This window comes from Eleutherodactylus coqui, chromosome 4 (genome assembly GCF_035609145.1).
Source record: "Eleutherodactylus coqui strain aEleCoq1 chromosome 4, aEleCoq1.hap1, whole genome shotgun sequence".
NCBI classification, from domain to species: domain Eukaryota; kingdom Metazoa; phylum Chordata; class Amphibia; order Anura; family Eleutherodactylidae; genus Eleutherodactylus; species Eleutherodactylus coqui.
In genome coordinates, this window is record NC_089840.1 from 166,673,714 (window position 1) to 166,694,439 (window position 20,726).

A 20,726-nucleotide genomic window follows, 5' to 3' on the forward strand; every position below is an offset into this window, starting at 1 on the left:
CAAATAATCAACAGAACATGAAAAGCATACCAGACAGCATCTGATGTATTCAGCAAAGCTTAGTTTTTATTCCTCCATGTGAAAAATGACTGGCGACGTTTCGGCTTCAACTGAAGCCTTTCTCAAGCCTTTCTCAGTTGAAGCCGAAACTTCGCCAGTAATTTTTCACATGGAGGAATAAAAACTAAGCTTTGCTGAATACATCAGATGCTGCTTGGTATGCTTTTTATGTTCTCCAGACAGGAACACGGCTGTCGTCAGTCCCCAAACTAAACCTGGATTATTTGCTGACAACCACCTGGTTTCACTTCATAGTAGTCCAGTTTCGATGTTCACGACACCACTGCAAATGGAGGCGACGGTGGGTGTCAAAGGCCGTACACATAATGGGCGCCATGAAACAAAATGTCCTTCAGCCAAGCGCCTGGAAATGGTTCCAACAGACACAGGGGTGTAACAATGGTGCCACCGGTTTCTGGATAGTGGACAACAAAACAGTTTGAGCTGCTCGTGCTTGTTTGACAATCAGATGTTCCTCTCTACTGGTGGTCTGTTGGGGACATCCTGAGCCCGGTCACCTTGTGTGCCCTCACACATCCACTGGTCCCAAAACCTCCTAAAAGTCTGGTCAGAACGGTCCAGGTTGGGAACAATTCATCAATACGACCATCCAGCTTCACAAATCTCAATAATGCGCTCCCTCTTAGATTCTGGTAAGGGAGTGAAATTTCTTCTCTGCGTCGTAGAGGCATCTAGTGGTCAACAAGCTCTACACAAGCGGAAGAAGAGGTCACTACACACAAGGAGCCTCCGAGAGCCTTTTATAGGCCAAGGGGAAACCACTTTTAGGACCTCAGGTGACAAGACCGTTAATCTAATCACACCACAACTCTCATCTTTTACATATCTGCCTGAGATGGAACTGCATGCCGAGTTTTGCAGCAACACAACAACTTCTTCTGAGGTCCAGATTGTTTCGACAAAGCGTGTATCATGTTGGCATTTTTCTCATCTTCCTGCAGCTTATAGTTTTGTTTTCCCCTGCATGCTCAAACATATGCAGTTGTGAAAAAATCTGTATCATGTAAAATTGCATGGTCTTAATCATGTGGAAAATTGTGGTTTTGGTCAGTGAAAACTGAATAATTTCACTAAGAGTGTATGAGCTTTTTACATTAATTTTTGTTCAGTTTTTGCATTGTTAATGCGTGTCATGTTTTTCACATGTGTGAAAAGAAACATAACGTGGCCCAATTGATGTACATAATTTAAAACTTCCATTAAAAACAATGGATGTATGAAAGAAACTAGAATGCACTAATGCGTTAAAGTCAATGTATGTATTCACATGTGGTGGTGGTCTGTGTTAAAATATATAATATATATATATATATATCCCAACCCGTCTCATTGTGATGCAATTTTCAGACCAGAATCGTCCATTCAAGTTACTGAATGTGTTAAAAACAGAATGCACTCATCTATATGAAGTTCTTAAAGGAAGTTGTGAGTCTTGCCCGGACTGATTGACGTTGCACACATGAGCAATGGGTAGGAATACAGTCATAGCAGGAATGTCTATTGGATGATTGGAGTGAGTAGCATAACTTAGTTTGTTACTATTTTAGCATTTCCTGACCCCTATCCAATCTTACTAGAACTCAGACAACCCCTTTAATGGTCCTGCTCATATTCTTATCTATAGTATTTACAAATGTTATAGTGATCTGAATCAGAAGTCAACAGCATCGAGCACAAAAATAGATTTACATCTGGTTGAACAGGTATACACTTACTATCACTGTGATTTTTGGATTCAGATGTTTTAGGGCGGCTGCGGATCCGGCTAATAAGCCGCAATGTCCACCTGCAGGAAATATTACGGTATCTAAATTGGACACTTGTTCATATATCTCCAGCCCGACTGTTCCTAGTCCAGCAAGATAACCAGCACTGTCTTCCCTGAAAAGGAAAATAAAGAGATAATATAATTGCATTTTACAGGGTGTCCAAGTTAAGTGTTGTGAAGGGTAACTGGTGAGGTAGGCTTCACTGCATTGCTGATATGTAATAATAGGAAACTATATGTATTGAAAGCAGGGCATAAACTAAGCATGAAATACATTTTTATTTGCAATTCCATGATTGAAGTGTAGGAATAGCAAATAGTTTACGTTAACCAGTAGTGATGAGCGACTAGTGAAATAATCGGTTTGTGTCGGGTTTGGGCTGATTTCACCAAAATCATCATGAATTAGGATGGCCATTTCCAATTCCCAATAATGTCAAAGGCAGCAAACTCTGGGCACTCATCCAGCCTAGACACGCAGAAGGCAAATGGAGCTGACATACTCTTGGACCATCATGGATAAGTGCTGCCTGTAGGAAGGCCAGGAGCTGTAGTGGAAGAGATTTTTTTGGCATTGTGTTTTGGTGCCGGAATGGCACCTTCCTCAGGCCAGTTACAATACAGCTGCACTACATGCAATGAGTGACATCATCTGGTCACCTGATCACTCAGTCTCCAAGTGACAAAACACAAACAATAAAAACAAACAAGCTTATACACTAAAATACATCAAGCAAAAATAAAGCAAACCCTCATCACCCAGGACATCCAGAGACTGAGAGCGCAAATGGAACAGCCCAAAGGAATAGAATACCTCAGTCATAAAAGGAAATGGCCAAAGAAAGAAAGCATAAGTTCCAACACTCCAAGTGCGGGTATAGAAGCAATATGTGGCGGACTGCGGAGGATATTCAGGGACTGCCAGAAACGCCTCAGTATTCACGTCCACCAAGAAAGGTGTTGCCATCTAATATCAAGGTTCCTGGTTCAACAGTGTGAAGTAAAGCTTTTTAACCATTAATGCAATAAACATATGATGGTACAACATATTTTGGAGAGGGCAAGCTTGATAAAAGAATACTTTTCTGGTGGACCTGAATACTAAAGGGTTTCTGGCAGTCCCTGAACTCTCAACATATTGCTTCTACACCCGCACTATAAGCGCTAGAACTTGTTTCTTTGCTTTGGCTGTTTACACACCTTCAATGAGAGGAGTCATGCAATAATTTGTGTACTATTTTGTATCTGACTAGTTATACAGTATATCATGTATTTGACCATTTTCTGGTATACTTGACAAAGGCCCAAACAGGATTAAAACGTTGCATGTTTTTTAATGGAGAAATACAATGGGCTTCTTCCTGACACCCCAACAGATACCGTCACATTATTTGGATTGTGGATATTGCTCTAGTGGATTCCTGGTGAATTGTGGAACAATCATGGTGTGCTGGATATTTCTTTATTCATAAGCCAAATTTTACTGTCAGACATGCAAGTGTAGTGGCCCAGAGTTTGGGGGTCCCCTCCAGCACCTCAGAATGCATGATTTATGTCTGTCTAGTGTCACTGTCTTAAACGTGGAATGCATCAGGTTTATGTGTATTGGATGTTTGCCGGCATGAATAAGTTAATGTCTGGTCATTAGAGATGAGCGAGCATACTCATCCAAGCTTGATGCTCGTTCAAGTATTAGGGTGCTCGAGATGCTCGTTACTCGAGATGAGCACCAGGCGGTACTCGTCTCGATTAAACAAGCACTGACCATTGAATTCAATGGAGCCGGCAATACAACCAACTCCATTGAAAGCAATGGGCTGCCGGCGATCGCGGGATAAATTGTCAGGAAGGGCTTAAATATATAAGCCCTTCCCTGCAATTCATCCAGAAATGTGTAAAAATAAAAAAAATATATACTCACCTTGTCCCGGCAGAACGATGTTAGCCCATTGAATTCAATGGAGCCGGCAATACAGCCGGCTCCATTGAAAGCAATGGGCTGCCGGCGATCGCAGGATGAATTGTCGGGAAGGGCTTAAATATATAAGCCCTTCCCTGCAATTCATCCAGAAATGTGTAAAAATAAAAAATATATATATACTCACCTTGTCCTGGCAGACGGAGTTCAGCGCGGCTGGCCTGCAGTGTGTGTGAAGGGGGTGTGAGTCAGGCATGCCCCTGATTGGCTCAGCGCTGAGCCAATCAGAGGCAGATCTCACTCACACCCATTCATGAATTCATGAATGGGTGAGTGAGTGTTGCCTCTGATTGGCTCAGCGCAGCTCTCAGCTGAATGACAGCAGTTCAGCACCACAGTGCAGGGGACAGCAGGAGAACACGCGGCTGTGCCCCGGCAGCTGAAGGGAGGTGAGTATGTATTTTTTTTGTTTTTTAAATCACTTTTAATTCATTTCCAGGGAATGGCTTATATGTAAAGTCCTTCCCTGAAAAAGAATTCAGGTGTGCCAGCGGACCATTGTCTTCAATGGAGTCGCCGGCAGCAGCAGCGGCTCCATTGAAGAGAATGCCTGCATTTTTATTCTTTTTTACACTAAAATCTTTCTTTTTCAGGTAAGGGCTTATATTTTTAAGCCCTTCCCGAAAATTCATCCCGCGCTCGCCGGCAGCACATTGCTTTCAATGGAGCCGGCTGTATTGCCGGCTCCATTGAATTCAATGGGCTAACATCGTTCTTCTCTGCCACAGCTGTTACAGCTGTGGCAGAGGAGAATGATCATTATGCTGACAGTGCGGGGGGGGGGGTGTCTCACTCTTGCCACTATTGTAGCTTAATAGCGAGACCTCGAAGCCCGAAATGCAGCCCTGCATGTTGCTCCTCGCCTGCCCTATCCATTTCTGTGTTTTTTATATGACTTTGGTGATTTGCTAAGATTTTCACAAATGAAAACCTTAGCGGAGCACCAGTCATATACAAAAATGCTCGAGTCGCCCATTGACTTCAATGGGGTTCGTTACTCAAACGAACTCTCGAGCATCACTGAAAGTTCGACTCGAGTAACGAGCACCCGAGCATTTTGGTGCTCGCTCATCTCTACTGGTCATGTCTAGTGTTGTCTAGAAAAAATATTGTTTTGCCTTGTGTGGTAAAAAAGCATGGTCACGTGTCAGTCAGAGAGGAAAAAAGGGAGAGAGAGAGAGCAGTCAATGAGTTGGTCGGTCTGTCTGTGAGTTGGAGACGACAGCCAACAAGAGTTAGTAATGGTGGAAGGAGAAAGGCGGCCTTCGAGTCGTATCAGGAATTCTCCATGCAACTGTTTGATCTGGAGAGAATGAAGGCCCGGATATGTTGGGAAACGCGTGGGAGTGTAGCACCAGTTCCACATGTGCTGGGAGAGACTGAAACCGCTACTTAGCGAAAAAGGACAAGTGAGTGTATGTCGGTGGAGAGAGTTTTGCTGGGAGAAAGGATCTGCAGATAACTTTGACTGTAGAGATATGGATGCCCCGAGATTCTTCACTGCTACACCACTGTACAAACTGTTATTTTTTACGTGCTGAAGCGTTTAAGCAAATGGGCAGGACTGAACGTTCCCAGTTCTTGTCTTTAAAGAGACACTCTGTGTGTGTGGACTACTTTATTCCATCTACAAAGATTCTCTGCAGAGGATGGAACGTTGGCGTCACAAGTGACAAACAGGACTTCAGGTAACCACCGCTACCTAATTTGTGGTCTCCCGCTGTTAGTAACAAGGTCGGGTCCTGAGCTACCCTTAGAGAGGAGACGGTAGAGCCCTGTGACAAGGTTATATCTCGACCCGCTGTCTCCTCAACTGAGGGCCTGCTCCTCGGACGCTGCACAACAATGTTGTGGAGTTTCTATCTTTGGCTTGGAATGTCATAGATTGTGGTAGAACTTGTTAATATCTTTATCTGTATTATATTAAACTGTCATTCTTCACTGGATTGAACCAACTTTCATCTACATAATAAATAACAGGAAGAGCAATAAATCTTGGACACCACACAGGTAGCTGCGTGCTCCCTTGATCAAGTGATTCCAAGCGCCAAAACTCTACTGAACGACTGTAGGACAGAGGTGGGAGATGGTCAAAGTGATACCTACTCCTCAATATAGAGGTAACCATTCTCTTGCGCCAGTCTCCGGGCATGGCTCTGCGCATCTCTTGCTGTAGGTCCAAATAAGATAACCATTGCTCCATAGTCACGACACATTTTGACACGGCTTGGGTATGTTCCAGCTGACATAATGACAAATACAGGGATTTGTAACTCCGCTGCTTGGAAAGCTACAGCCATGGCAAAATTACTGTCTGTAGCCACAATCACGCCTTTCCTTTGCTGATCCTGTGGAATAAAGGAAATAACTTACTGCATAGACACAGCAATGTTCCCGAGCTGCAAAAGTGAAATAGATGGGGTGAAGCTGCTAACTGATCTCATCAAGAACAGGAACACTGATCGCATTCTAGTTGCTTCCAGAATCTGCTATGGGGCTGTCATGACACCTGTATGGCTCCCTGTGATCTCAACCCCCCCCTCCCGTGTGAGATCGAAGGGAGCCATACAGGCGTCATGGCAGCCCCAAGGCTGCCTTAGCAGGCTGCCTATCAAGCTATCCCCGTGGGGTGGCTTGATAGACTGCCTGTCAAATCGCAGTATGACGTAATGCTATAGCATTATGTCATACTGCAGGAGCGATCAAAGCATCGCATGTTGTAGTCCCCCATGGGGACTTTAAAAAAAAAGCGGAAATAAGATCAACAAAGTTTTATTAATTGTAAAAAATAAAATAAATAATAAAAGTTTAAATCACCCCCCTTTTGCCATAACTATAATAAAAAAAAGTCTAAATCATAAAAGAAAAATACATATTTGGTATCATCATGTCCCTAAAAGTCCGATCTATCAAATTAGTGCATTATTTAGTGAACGTCGTCCGAAGAAAAAAAAAAAGAACGTCAGAAAAGCACTTTTTCAGTCACCATCTCCCAGAAAAAAAGCAAAAAAAACGATCAAAAAGTCGTATGTTTTCTGAATTGGTACTAATGTAAACTACAGGACATTCCCACAAAAAAAATGAGCCCTCACACAACTACGTCAACAGAAAAATAAAAAAGTTACTGTGCGCAGAAAATGGCGGCAGAAAATAATTTAAAAAAATTAAATGTCCTTGAAAAAAAAGAATAGTACAGTAAAAAAAACTATACAAGTTTGGTATCGTAGTAATCGTACTGACCCATAGAATGAAGTTATGTCATTTTTGTTGCAGTTTGTGCGCTGTAGAAACAAGACGCACTGAAAGATGTGCGAATGTCGTTTTTTTTTCATTTTACTTCACTTAGAATTTTTTAAAAGTTTTTCAGTGCATTATATGGTACATTAAATAGCACCATTGAAAAATACAACTTGTCCCGCAAAAAACAAGCCATCATGCAGCGACGTCGATGGATAAATAAAGGAATTACGATTTTTTTAAAGGAGAGGTAAAAAGGAAAATGGGAAAAAAAGGGCCCATGTCATTAGGGGGTTAATGATAGGAAAGAACCCTCAATCATTGTGGTTGGTGTTAGAACCCCATATAGTTATATGCAGTTTAAATTTTGTACTATTTGAAGTAACCTGATCACACTACACAAACTTTCTATCTGTGTGACCACCTTCAGTACAGGTGCTACGTGGGTCCACTAGGAATACTGATTTTTACATATATTCCTAACAGGAGTTCATAATTTGCCATTAGTTTTTCCAAATGTCTGCACTTATTTCAGAAACGACAGCCAAAACCAACTTGGGGTGGTCTCATGATTGGCTTATCAAGTTTCACTTTGCATCCCCAACCTGAGCCCGCTTTTGTGACTCTTTAAAAAAAAATGCAATTCTGTGTTGTTTTGAAGTGAAGAAGCAGACTGACCTGGTGGAGTGATGTGAGAAGGTACAGAACACCCCTCTCTTTTACAGACCCGGTGTACTGCAGATACTCCTTTTTCAGGTAGAGGTCTACTCCGTAGGCTTTAGAAATCCTTGAATACTGAAATAAGATATTGTAAGAGAAGAAAATGTGTTGTGAACGTCAGGTCAGTAGAAGATGGCACATACTGTATGGTCCCTTGGATGTAGAGAAAGAGTATTGGAAAAAAAGGTTTGGTACCGTGTTAGCCAGTAGAGCAAAATGTGATTGTTCCCAGCAAGAGAAACCACGTAATCTTGTAGATGTGATACATGCAGAGATTGTCCATTACAAATGTGAACCCCAGGAGCGTAAATATAGGGATGAAGCAGCTGTGGCAGAAAAAAAGCCCCATGTGTCCCTAATGAGTAGATAATGTGTAATAGCTTTTTCTTGTTTTACTGTGTGCTTTAAGTTACCCCAGTAGTGAGCCCAATGACTACAGGTAGTCAGACAGGAATTGGTGCCTGGTCCTTAGTATCAGAGATGCATTATAATTCATACAATGAAGAGTCTCAATTTAAAGGGGTTGTCCCGCGCCGAAACGGTTTTTTTTTTTTCCAATAGCCCCCCCGTTCGGCGCGAGACAAACCCGATGCAGGCATAAAAAAAACAAACCGTCCTGTACTTACCCGAATCCCCGCGCTCCGGCGACTTCTGACTTACCTTGTGAAGATGGCCACCGGGATCTTCACCCTCGGTGGACCGCAGGTCTTCTGTGCGGTCCATTGCCGATTCCAGCCTCCTGATTGGCTGGAATCGGCACGTGAAGGGGCGGAGCTACGAGGAGCCGCTCTCCGGCACGAGCGGCCCCATTCAGAAAAGAAGAAGACCGGACTGCGCAAGCGCGTCTAATCCGGCGATTAGACGCTGAAAATTAGACGGCACCATGGAGACGAGGACGCTAGCAACGGAACAGGTAAGTGAATAACTTCTGTTTGGCTCATATTTAATGCACGATGTATATTACAAAGTGCATTAATATGGCCATACAGAAGTGTATACCCCCACTTTGTTTCGCGGGACAACCCCTTTAATACATTAATATAATATATCTCAATGGTGTAAGTGCCAGTAATTAGTAGAGCTGCAGCTGACATCTCTGGTAAATGTTTAGGTGTCCATTTGGTGCCGGATGGTTTTCCCATCTCAACTGGCTGAATAGAATCATATCAGTGAGCTTTCTATGCCTGCAGGCTCCTGACATGGAAATCTATTACCGTACCTGTATTTCCACAAGTTTCTTATTAGTCTAGAACTCAATGATCTGTAATAGTTGCATTGATTAATCAAGATAATAAAAGCAAATAAACTACATTCATATGCATCTTCCTGCTCTACTGGTGGCTCATGGTGCTCCTAGTATTCTTAGAGTCTACCAATTCCCCCTCCGGTTCACAACCTTTCGCAGTGCAATACTACCGATTGTAAGTAGCTAAATGTAGTTTTATGTGCCTCATACCATGCAGGGGGTCTTTTGAATACCACTTTGAATTTTAAAGGCTGCAGCGCTGATATCTTCAAATCTTAAGAACTCATTCTTGGGGCGGACACTTTGCTTTCGGACTTTTACAGGCACAGGTTCAGCAGCATCTTTCAATGGTTGCTCTGGGTTTCCTGAAATCTTCATTTCCCATGTAGTCAAGTTTCCTTTCAGGTATTCGTCTTCCACGAAGTCCTTCAGCCTTTCAGGGTGGATTGGAGGAACACATGGACCATTTTGGTCAGTTTGCACTGGGCCATTTTTTTGGGACTGTGACTTGACTTTCTCTGTGTCTTGTTGCCCTTTGTCTGGATTTCCATCATTTCTACAAACAATAATATTCCAATTACAATACAGTCTACAATTTCAGAGGATGTCTGATAACAGATGGAAGTCCAGACTCCAAAAATTTATCAAACTGCCATAATTAGTATGTGAAAGGAAATAAGAAGACTGCAACAACTGACAGCATGCAAGAGAATATCCCATATACAGTATACAGTGTTTCATGCTCCATTCAAACAATGCAGAAATTAAAATTTAGAACTGTTCTACATGATCAGACTTGTTTGACATTTAGTCTCGGCATGCGAGTTTAGCGCCAAAGCATTAAGGAGTTAGGAAACAGCATAATGATCTAATATGGAAGCATGCATTGAAGGTCTGTCCGCGTCTGCAGGGTCTGTCTGCGTCCTGCATATAGACAAATACAGTAAAGTTATGATAATCTGTCCCTTTGAGAAGTCACTATATTTTTCAGACTATTGTGCCTTTTTTCTTTACCCCTTTAAGCCGCAGCCAGCCTTGCCTGGTGGACACGGCCCTGTTTTTCACATTTATGTGTCACTTTATGTGGAAATAACTTTGGAATGCTTTTACTTATTCAAGTAATTTTGGAATGCTTGTTTTTATGATACATTGCACTTTATGTTAGTGATACATTTTGGTCAATATATTTTGTCCTTATTTGTGAAACACACTAACATTTATTGAAAAATTTTATTTCTCTGCTTTTAAGAAAGGAAGTCGCACAACACAAAATTGTTAAGGAGTTGTTTAGTCTTCTTTCATTGATGACCTACCTTCCCTTAGGATAGGTTGTCAATAAAAGATCAGCAGAGGTCCAAAACCCAGCTAGATTAGCTGTGTCTCTAGCTCCATACACCAAGCAGCAGCCCAAAATGTGATTTCGGGCCGTCTCTTAATCACTGGAGTGTGGTGAGCTAGTACCGTATCAACGCCGGGGCAAGTAATTGGCTGCAGTGTTCTTGTGCTTATACAGCACGTTAATCATGCTACCTAGAAGTGAATGGAGGCCAAAAAGGCCGGGACCAGAAAGGTGGATGGGGGGGGGGGGGGTAAGAGGTGATTAAAAACTCACTTATGGTTTTATAACCAATCACTGAGCATATAGTAAATATGTTATCCCTGGACAACATCTTTAATTCATAGCGGATAGTCCAAAGTAAAGCCTACAATTTTTCCACAGATCTGCCATTTCAGTGCACAGTTTGCACCAAAACGTAAGTGGCTTCTCCTGGTACAGAAATGTCATATACAGTAAAACCTCTCCTAACGTTGGTAATCCGTCCGTAAGCAATCGGCTTTACCTGAAACCGTTGCTACTTGAGGTAATTATTTCCATAGGAATCAATGTAGGCTTCTCCTGGTACAGAAATGTCATATACAGTAAAACCTCTCCTAATGTTGGTAATCCGTCCGTAAGCAATCGGCTTTACCTGAAACCGTTGCTACTTGAGGTAATTATTTCCATAGGAATCAATGTAAATCCAATTAATTCATTCTAGACATTCCAAAAAACACACCAAACCATATTTAATAGAGAATAAATATGGTATCTAACCCCTTAATGACATGGCCTATTTTGGTGTTGAGGACCAAGCGATTTTTGGTATTTTTCCATCTCCATTTTTCAAAAGCCATAACTTTTTTATTTTTCCGTCGACGCGGCCGTATAAAGGCTTGTTTTTTGCGTGGTGAACTGTAGATTTTGTTGGTACCATTTTTGGGTACATAGACTACATTGTAAAACTTTTATTATTTTTTTTTATGATCGTAGGAAGAGAAAACGCATCAATTCTGCCATAGATTTTTTGTTTTTTTTAAAAAAGCGTTAATTATGCAGCATAAATGATACAACACATTTTTTTCTGCTGGTTGGTACAGTTACAACGATACCAAAATTATTACTTTTTTTAGGTTTTTTCACTTTTGCACAATAAAAATCCTTTTTTTGGAAATTATTATTTTCATTTACCTGCATTAAAAGTGCTATAGCTTTTTTATTTTTCCATGGATAGAGCTCTGTGAGGGCTTATTTTTTGCGATACGAGCTGTATTTTTTATTGGTACCATTTTGGGATACATCCTTTTTTTTATCACTTTTATTGCGCTTTATGGGAGGCAAAATGCTAAAAATTGGCTTTTTGCCTCAGTTTTTTAGCATTTTTTTTACGCTTTTTGCCGTGCAGGATAAAAAGCATGTTCAATGTATTGTACGCGTCATTATGGACGCGTTGATACCAAATATGTGGGGTTTTTAATTTAAAAATGTATTTTTTATGCTAATATGATAAAAAGCATAAAAAAAGGGTTTTTTGACTTTTTTTTACATTTTTATTTTTTGAACTTTATTTTTCTCTTTTTTTTACAACACTTGTGTCCCTCTGAGGGACTTTTACTGTTACACTTCAGATCGCTGCAATAATCCATGGCAGGGCTTCTTCCCTGCCATGCCTTATCGCTTACTATAGCGATCATAGGCTATGGCTGTACAGGACGCCGGTATCCGGTGTCCTGTTGCCATAGCAACCAGCCGGGCTCTCGCAATAACATCGCGAGAGCCGGGCTGGAGACACAGAGGGAGCCCCTCTGTTGCAGCGGGACGCCGGCTGTGACTGACAGCCGGCTCCCGCTGCGGGATAGTGCTGGATCATATGTGTTCCCACGCTATCTCCAGGACGTAAGTTTACGCCCTGTTGAGGGAAGTACCCACCTCCCAGGACGTAAACTTACGCCCTGGAGCGGGAATGGGTTAATACCAAAGACAATAATAAATAAATATAAAAGACTACTGTAAAGAATAAATGAACATTTAACATGTTATTGAACATGTTACTGTGTGTTATCTGTGGTGTTACATAGGACTGCAGGTCACATCTACTACCTCATCTGTCTTCAGCGTTATCACTGTGTTCTCTGTGGTGTTACATAGGAGTGCAAATGTACAGTACTGTACTAGTGTATTACCCATCGCCGATGATGGAGAAGGGGGGGTTGCATTAGCAGCAGGAGGAGGAGGAGACGCCAAGCAGGAGATCACGTGGGTTCAGCAGCAAGGTCACATGGTCCAGCACTAGAGATGAGCGAGCACCAAAATGCTCGGGTGCTCGTTACTCGAGACGAACTTTTCGCGATGCTCGAGGGTTCGTTTCGAATAACGAACCCCATTGAAGTCAATGGGCGACCCGAGCATTTTTGTATATCGCCGATGCTCGCTAAGGTTTTCATTTGTGAAAATCGGGGCAATTGAAGAAAGTGATGGGAACGACACAGCAACGGATAGGGCAGGCGAGGGGCTACATGTTGGGCTGCATCTCAAGTTCACAGGTCCCACTATTAAGCCACAATAGCGGCAAGAGTGGCCCCCCCCCAACAACTTTTACTTCTGAAAAGCCCTCATTAGCAATGGATACCTTAGCTAAGCACCACACTACCTCCAACAAAGCACAATCACTGCCTGCATGACACTCCGCTGCCACTTCTCCTGGGTTACATGCTGCCCAACCCCCCCTGCACGACCCAGTGTCCACAGCGCACACCAAATTGTCCCTGCGCAGCCTTCAGCTGCCCTCATGCCACGCCACACTCATATCTATTTGCCAGAGGAACCGCAGGCACACACTGCAGAGGGTTGGCACGGCTAGGCAGCGACCCTCTTTAAAAGGGGCGGGGCGATAGTCCACAATGCTGTAAAGAAGCAATGAGAAATCCAATCCTGTGCCACCTCCATCTGGAGCTGCACACGTGGGCATAGCAATGGGGACCCTATGTGCCACACGCTAATCATTCTGTCAAGGTGTCTGCATGCCCCAGTCAGACCGCGTTTTTTTATAAATAGTCACAGGCAGGTACAATTCCGCAATGGGAATTCCGTGTGCACCCACAGCATGGGTGGCTCCCTGGAACCCACCCGCTGTACATAAATGTATCCCATTGCAGTGCCCTGGACAGCAGAGCTAACGTCAGATGAAATGCAGGTGGGCTTCGGCCCACACTGCATGCCCCAGTCAGACTGGGTTTCTTTAGAAGTGGAAACAGATGCATTTACAACTCCCTGTGGACCCACAGCATGGGTGGCTCCCTGGAACCCACCGGCGGTACATAAAAATATCCCATTGCATTGCCCATCACAGCTGAGGTAGTAATGTCATGTTTAATGCAGGTGGGCTTCGGCCCACACTGCATACCCAGTCAGACTGGGGTTCTTTAGAAGTGGACACAGATGCATTTACAACTCCCTGTGGACCCACAGGATGGGTGGGTGCCAGGAAGCCACAGGCGGTACATAACAATATCCCATTGCATTGCCCATCACAGCTGAGGTAGTAATGTCATGTTTAATGCAGGTGAGCTTCGGCCCACACTGCATGCCCAGTCAGACTGGGGTTCTTTAGAAGTGGACACAGATGCATTTACAACTCCCTGTGGACCCACAGCATGGGTGGGTGCCAGGAAGCCACCGGCGGTACATAACAATATCCCATTGCATTGCCCATCACAGCTGAGGTAGTAATGTCATGTTTAATGCAGGTGGGCTTCGGCCCACACTGCATGCCCCAGTCAGACTGGGGTTCTTTAGAAGTGGAAACAGATGCATTTACAACTCCCTGTGGACCCACAGCATGGGTGGCTCCCTGGAACCCACCGGCGGTACATAAAAATATCCCATTGCATTGCCCATCACAGCTGAGGTAGTAATGTCATGTTTAATGCAGGTGGGCTTCGGCCCACACTGCATGCCCAGTCAGACTGGGGTTCTTTAGAAGTGGACACAGATGCATTTACAACTCCCTGTGGACCCACAGCATGGGTGGGTGCCAGGAAGCCACCGGCGGTACATAAAAATATCCCATTGCAGTGCCCAGCACAGCTGATGTAACGTCAGCTGTAATGCAGGTGGGCTAAAAATTAATTTGATAACACTGTAGGCGAGGGCCCACAAAAATTGCTGTATCAACAGTACTAATGTACATCAGAAAAATTGCCCATGGCCAACCAAGAGGGCAGGTGAAACCCATTAATCGCTTTGGTTAATGTGGCTTAATTGGTAACTAGGCCAGGAGGCAGCCCAGTTAAAATAAAAGTTGGTTGAGGTGAAAGCTTTAATGAGCATTGAAGCGTATAAAAATTGTTTAGAAAAATAATATGACTGAGCCTTGTGGGCCTAAGAAAAATTGCCCCTTCGGCGTGATTATGTGAGGTTTCAGGAGGAGGAGCAGGAGGAGGAGGAATATTATACACAGATTGATGAAGCGAAAAGGTCCCCGTTTTTGATGGGGATACAGAACGATGCTTCCATCCGCTGGTGCAGCCTACGTATTGCTTAGGTATCGCTGCTGTCCGCTGGTGGAGAAGAGAAGTCTGGTGAAATCCAGGCTTTGTTCATCTTGATGAGTGTTAGCCTGTCGGCACTGTCGGTTGACAGGCGGGTACGCTTATCTGTGATGATTCCCCCAGCCGCACTAAACACCCTCTCTGACAAGACGCTAGCCGCAGGACAAGCAAGCACCTCCAGGGCATACAGCGCGAGTTCAGGCCACGTGTCCAGCTTCGACACCCAGTAGTTGTAGGGGGCAGAGGCGTCACGGAGGACGGTCGTGCGATCGGCTACGTACTCCCTCACCATCCTTTTACAGTGCTCCCGCCGACTCAGCCGTGACTGGGGAGCGGTGACACAGTCTTCCTGGGGAGCCATAAAGCAGTCAAGGGCCTTAAAGAGTGTTGCCCTGCCTGTGCTGTACATGCTGCCTGATCTCCGCGCCTCCCCTGCTACCTGGCCCTCGGAACTGCGCCTTCGGCCACTAGCGCTGTCGTATGGGAATTTTACCATCAGTTTGTCCGCCAGGGTCCTGTGGTATAGCAACACTCTCGAACCCCTTTCCTCTTCGGGTATGAGAGTGGAAAGGTTCTCCTTATACCGTGGGTCGAGCAGTGTGTACACCCAGTAATCCGTAGTGGCCAGAATGCGTGTAACACGAGGATCACGAGAAAGGCATCCTAACATGAAGTCAGCCATGTGTGCCAGGGTACCTGTACGCAACACATGGCTGTCCTCACTAGGAAGATCACTTTCAGGATCCTCCTCCTCTTCCTCCTCCTCCTCCTCCTCCTCCTCCTCCTCCTCAGGCCATACACGCTGAAAGGATGACAGGCCAGCAGCATGTGTACCCTCACCAGTGGGCCAAGCTGTCTCTTCCCCCTCCTCCTCATCTTCCTCCTCCTCCTCCTCCTCACCGCGCTGAGATATAGACAGGAGGGTGCTCTGACTATCCAGCGACATACTGTCTTCCCCCTTCTCTGTTTCCGAGTGCAAAGCGTCTGCCTTTATGCTTTGCAGGGAACTTCTCAAGAGGCATAGCAGAGGAATGGTGACGCTAATGATTGCAGCATCGCCGCTCACCACCTGGGTAGACTCCTCAAACTTTCCAAGGACCTGGCAGATGTCTGCCAACCAGGCCCACTCTTCTGAAAATAATTGAGGAGGCTGACTCCCACTGCGCCGCCCATGTTGGAGTTGGTATTCCACTATAGCTCTACACTGCTCATAGAGCCTGGCCAACATGTGGAGCGTAGAGTTCCACCGTGTGGGCACGTCGCACAGCAGTCGGTGCACTGGCAGATTAAACCGATGTTGCAGGGTGCGCAGGGTGGCAGCGTCCGTGTGGGACTTGCGGAAATGTGCGCAGAGCCGGCGCACCTTTACGAGCAGGTCTGACAAGCGTGGGTAGCTTTTCAGAAAGCGCTGAACCACCAAACTAAAGACGTGGGCCAGGCATGGCACGTGCGTGAGGCTGCCGAGCTGCAGAGCCGCCACCAGGTTACGGCCGTTGTCACACACGACCATGCCCGGTTGGAGGCTCAGCGGCGCAATCCAGCGGTCGGTCTGCTCTGTCAGACCCTGCAGCAGTTCGTGGGCCGTGTGCCTCTTCTCTCCTAAGCTGAGTAGTTTCAGCACGGCCTGCTGACGCTTGCCCACCGCTGTGCTGCCACGCCGCGCGACACCGACTGCTGGCGACGTGCTGCTGCTGACACATCTTGATTGCGAGACAGATGTTGCGTTGGAGGAGGAGGAGGAGGAGGAGGGTGGTTTAGTGGAGGAAGCATACACCGCCGCAGATACCACCAATGAGCTGTGGCCCGCAATTCTGGGGGTGGGTAGGACGTGAGCGGTCCCAAGCTCTGACTCTGTCCCAGCCTCCACTAAATTCACCCAATGTGCCGTCAGGGAGATATAGTGGCCCTGCCCGCCTGCGCTTGTCCACGTGTCTGTTGTTAAGTGGACCTAGGAAGTAACCGCATTGGTGAGGGCGCGTACAATGTTGCAGGAAACGTGGTCGTGCAGGGCTGGGACGGCACATCGGGAAAAGTAGTGGCGACTGGGAACTGAGTAGCGCGGGGCCGCCGCCGCCATCATACTTTTAAAGGACTCCGTTTCCACAACCCTATACGGCAGCATCTCCAGGCTGATAAATCTGGCTACGTGCACGTTTAACGCTTGAGCGTGCGGGTGCGTGGCGGCGTACTTGCGCTTGCGCTCAAACACTTGCGCTAGCGACGGCTGGACGGTGCGCTGAGAGACATTGGTGGATGGGGCCGAGGACAGCGGAGGTGAGGGTGTGGGTGCAGGCCAGGAGACGGTAGTGCCTGTGTCCTCAGAGCGGGGTTGGATCTCAGTGGCAGGTTGGGGCACAGGGGGAGAGGCAGCGGTGCAAACCGGAGGCGGTGAACGGCCTTTGTCCCACCTTGTGGGGTGCTTGGCCATCATATGTCTGCGCATGCTGGTGGTGGTGAGGCTGGTGGTGGTGGCTCCCCGGCTGATCTTGGCGCGACAAAGGTTGCACACCACTGTTCGTCGGTCGTCTGCACTCTCAGTGAAAAACTGCCAGACCTTTGAGCACCTCGGCCTCTGCAGGGTGGCATGGCGCGAGGGGGCGCTTTGGGAAACAGTTGGTGGATTATTCGGTCTGGCCCTGCCTCTACCCCTGGCCACCGCACTGCCTCTTGCAACCTGCCCTGCTGCTGGCCTTGCCTCCCCCTCTGAAGACCTGTCCTCAGTAGGCGTAGCAAACCAGGTGGGGTCAGTCACCTCATTGTCCTGCTGCTCTTCCTCCGAATCCTCGGTGCGCTCCTCCCTTGGACTTAAAGAGGTTGTCCCGCAAAAGCAAGTGGGGTTATACACTTCTGTATGGCCATATTAATGCACTTTGTAATGTACATTGTGCATTAAATATGAGCCAAACAGAAGTTATTCACTTACCTGTTCCGTTGCTAGCGTCCTCGTCTCCATGGTGCCGTCTAATTTTCAGCGTCTAATCGCCCGATTAGACGCGCTTGCGCAGTCCGGTCTTCTTCTTTTCTGAATGAGGCCGCTCGTGCCAGAGAGCTGCTCCTCGTAGCTCCGCCCCATCACGTGCCGATTCCAGCCAATCAGGAGGCTGGAATCGGCAATGGACCGCACAGAAGACCTACGGTCCACCGAGGGAGAAGATCCCGGCGGCCATCTTCACAAGGTAAGTAAGAAGTCACCGGAGCGCGGGGATTCAGGTAAGCACTGTCCAGTTTTTTTTTTTTAACCCCTGCATCGGGTTTGTCTCGCGCCGAACGGGGGGGGGGGGGGGGGGGGGGGCTATTGAAAAAAAAAAAACCCGTTTCGGCGCGGGACAACCCCTTTAATGCCCTTACTACTACCTCACTGATAGACAACTGTGTCTCATCGTCATCGGCCTCCTCACCCACTGAAAGGTCTTGAGACAGTTGCCGGAAGTCCCCAGCCTCATCCCCCGGACCCCGGGAACTTTGCAATGGTTGGGCATCAGTCACGATAAACTCCTCTGGTGGGAGAGGAACCACTGCTGCCCAATCTGAGCAGGGGCCCGAGAACAGTTCCTGGGAGTCTGCCCGCTCCTCAGAATGTCTCATTTTCATGGAGTGAGGAGGCTGGGAGGAAGGAGGAGCAGCAGCCAGAGGATTCTGAGTTGCAGCAGTGGACGGCGCAGAACTCTGGGTGGACGATAGGTTGCTGAAAGCACTTTCTGCCATCCACGACAGGACCTGCTCACACTGCTCATTTTCTAATAAAGGTCTACCGCGTGGACCCATTAAATGTGCTATGAATGTGGGGACGCCAGAAACGTGCCTCTCTCCTAATCCTGCAGCAGTCGGCTGCGATACACCTGGATCAGGAGCTCGGCCTGTGCCCACACCCGGACTAGGGCCTCTGCGTCCTCGGCCGCGCCCACGTCCTCTAGGCCTACCCCTACCCCTCAGCATGCTGTATTACCAGGAATGCAGAAACACAACGCTGTAATTAAATGTGCCGCTTATTGGCCTGTGGTTGGAGGCTGAGTTCGCTTACGGAACGCCAGGAAATAATTTGGCGCAAGCCTGCTGTAACACTTAGCTGGCTGCGTATGATTTTGGAGAACTACTACCCCCAGCAGACACGGACCCAGAACACTGAGCACAGTGACAGGCAGGCCAAATAGATTTTTTTCCAATATTTCTTTGAAAAGGACCACTGCGTATATTCAATCTATAATATATGTCTTCTGGCCCTGCCTACACACTTCTGTCCCTGGACTGTGTCACGGAACTGCAGTGTTGCACTGTTATTAACTGCAACAGACCGGTGATTTCAGAGCCAGGAAATAATTTGGCACAAGCCTGCTGTAACACTTAGCTGGCTGCATATTTATTTGGAGAACTACTACACCCAGCAGACACGGACCCAGAACACTGAGCACAGTGACAGGCAGGCCAAATAGATTTTTTTCCAATATTTTTTTGAAAAGGACCACTGCGTATATTCAATCTATAATATATGTCTTCTGGCCCTGCCTACACACTTCTGTCCCTGGACTGTGTGACGGAACTGCAGTGTTGCACTGTTATTAACTGCAACAGACCGGTGATTTCAGAGCCAGGAAATAATTTGGCACAAGCCTGCTGTAACACTTAGCTGGCTGCATATTTATTTGGAGAACTACTACCCCCAGCAGACACGGACCCAGAACACTGAGCACAGTGACAGGCAGGCCAAATAGATTTTTTTCCAATATTTTTTTGAAAAGGACCACTGCGTATATTCAATCTATAATATATGTCTTCTGTCCCTGCCTACACACTTCTGTCCCTGGAGTATTACTGCAGGGCGCAATGCTCTGCACGGCCGATATACGAAAAAAAAAAAAAAGTGCAACACTGCTAAAAGCAGCCTCCACAGTACTGCACACGGTTAGATGTGGCCCTAAGAAGGACCGTTGGGGTTCTTGAAGCCTACACTAACTCCTAACGCTCTCCCTGCCTACACACTTCTGTCCCTGGAGTATTACTGCAGGGCGCAATGCTCTGCATGGCCGATATACCAAAAAAAAAAAAAGTGCAACACTGCTAAAAGCAGCCTCCACAGTACTGCACACGGTTAGATGTGGCCCTAAGAAGGACCGTTGGGGTTCTTGAAGCCTACAGTAACTCCTAACACTCTCCCTACAGCAGCTCCAACACGATACCACTGTCCCTCAGCTATGTCACAACGCATCTGAGGCGAGCCGCGGGAGGGGCCGATTTTTATACTCGGGTGACACCTGATCTCCCCAGGCACTCACTGCAGGGGGGTGGTATAGGGCTTGAACGTCGCAGGGGGAAGTTGTAATGCCTTCCCTGTCTTTCAATTGGCCAGAAAAGTGCGCTAACGTCTCAGAGATGAAAGTGAAAGTAACCCGAACATCGCGTGGTACTCGTTACGAGTAACGAGCATCTCGAACACGCTAATACTCGAACGAGTATCAAGCTCGGACGAGTACGTTCGCTTATCTCTATCCAGCACACATCAGTGTTTTTAGAGGCAACCGATGTTAATAGAGACAAAATTTTGGCTAAATAAAACGGCCTTACTCGAAATCAGCCTTAGTAGAGGTCAATGCCAGTTGAGGTGAACAAGGCTCGTGATAGAGTTGAAACGCGTCCTTATTTATCTGTAAATATGCACATATTTTAAACAATAAAGCAGGAATTTTGTCACACTAGTGCTTCCCCGACTATAGAATTTACTTATATCTATTATAACCAACAGAGACAATTACATCAGAGATGCCTTACAGGGAATTGCTGACCAGCTAGGACCCATGGTAGCAGGGCCAATTAGGGATTGCTGTTCTGTGTGC

The 20,726-nt window shown here is 46.2% G+C and overlaps 1 protein-coding gene across 1 annotated transcript in view; it reads right to left on the reverse strand.

Moving 5' to 3' along the window:
- The window catches only part of LOC136625825 (L-threonine ammonia-lyase-like), a 164,933-nt gene that overhangs the window by 90,174 nt on the left and 54,033 nt on the right, over positions 1 to 20,726 (reverse strand). Inside the window, exons 2-5 of the mRNA XM_066600348.1 lie at positions 9,241 to 9,586; positions 7,743 to 7,859; positions 5,934 to 6,175; positions 1,797 to 1,962 (exon numbers count right to left, since the gene is read on the reverse strand). Coding sequence (XP_066456445.1) covers positions 1,797 to 1,962; positions 5,934 to 6,175; positions 7,743 to 7,859; positions 9,241 to 9,586 — 871 coding nt within the window. The remainder of the gene's footprint in view (positions 1 to 1,796; positions 1,963 to 5,933; positions 6,176 to 7,742; positions 7,860 to 9,240; positions 9,587 to 20,726) is intronic.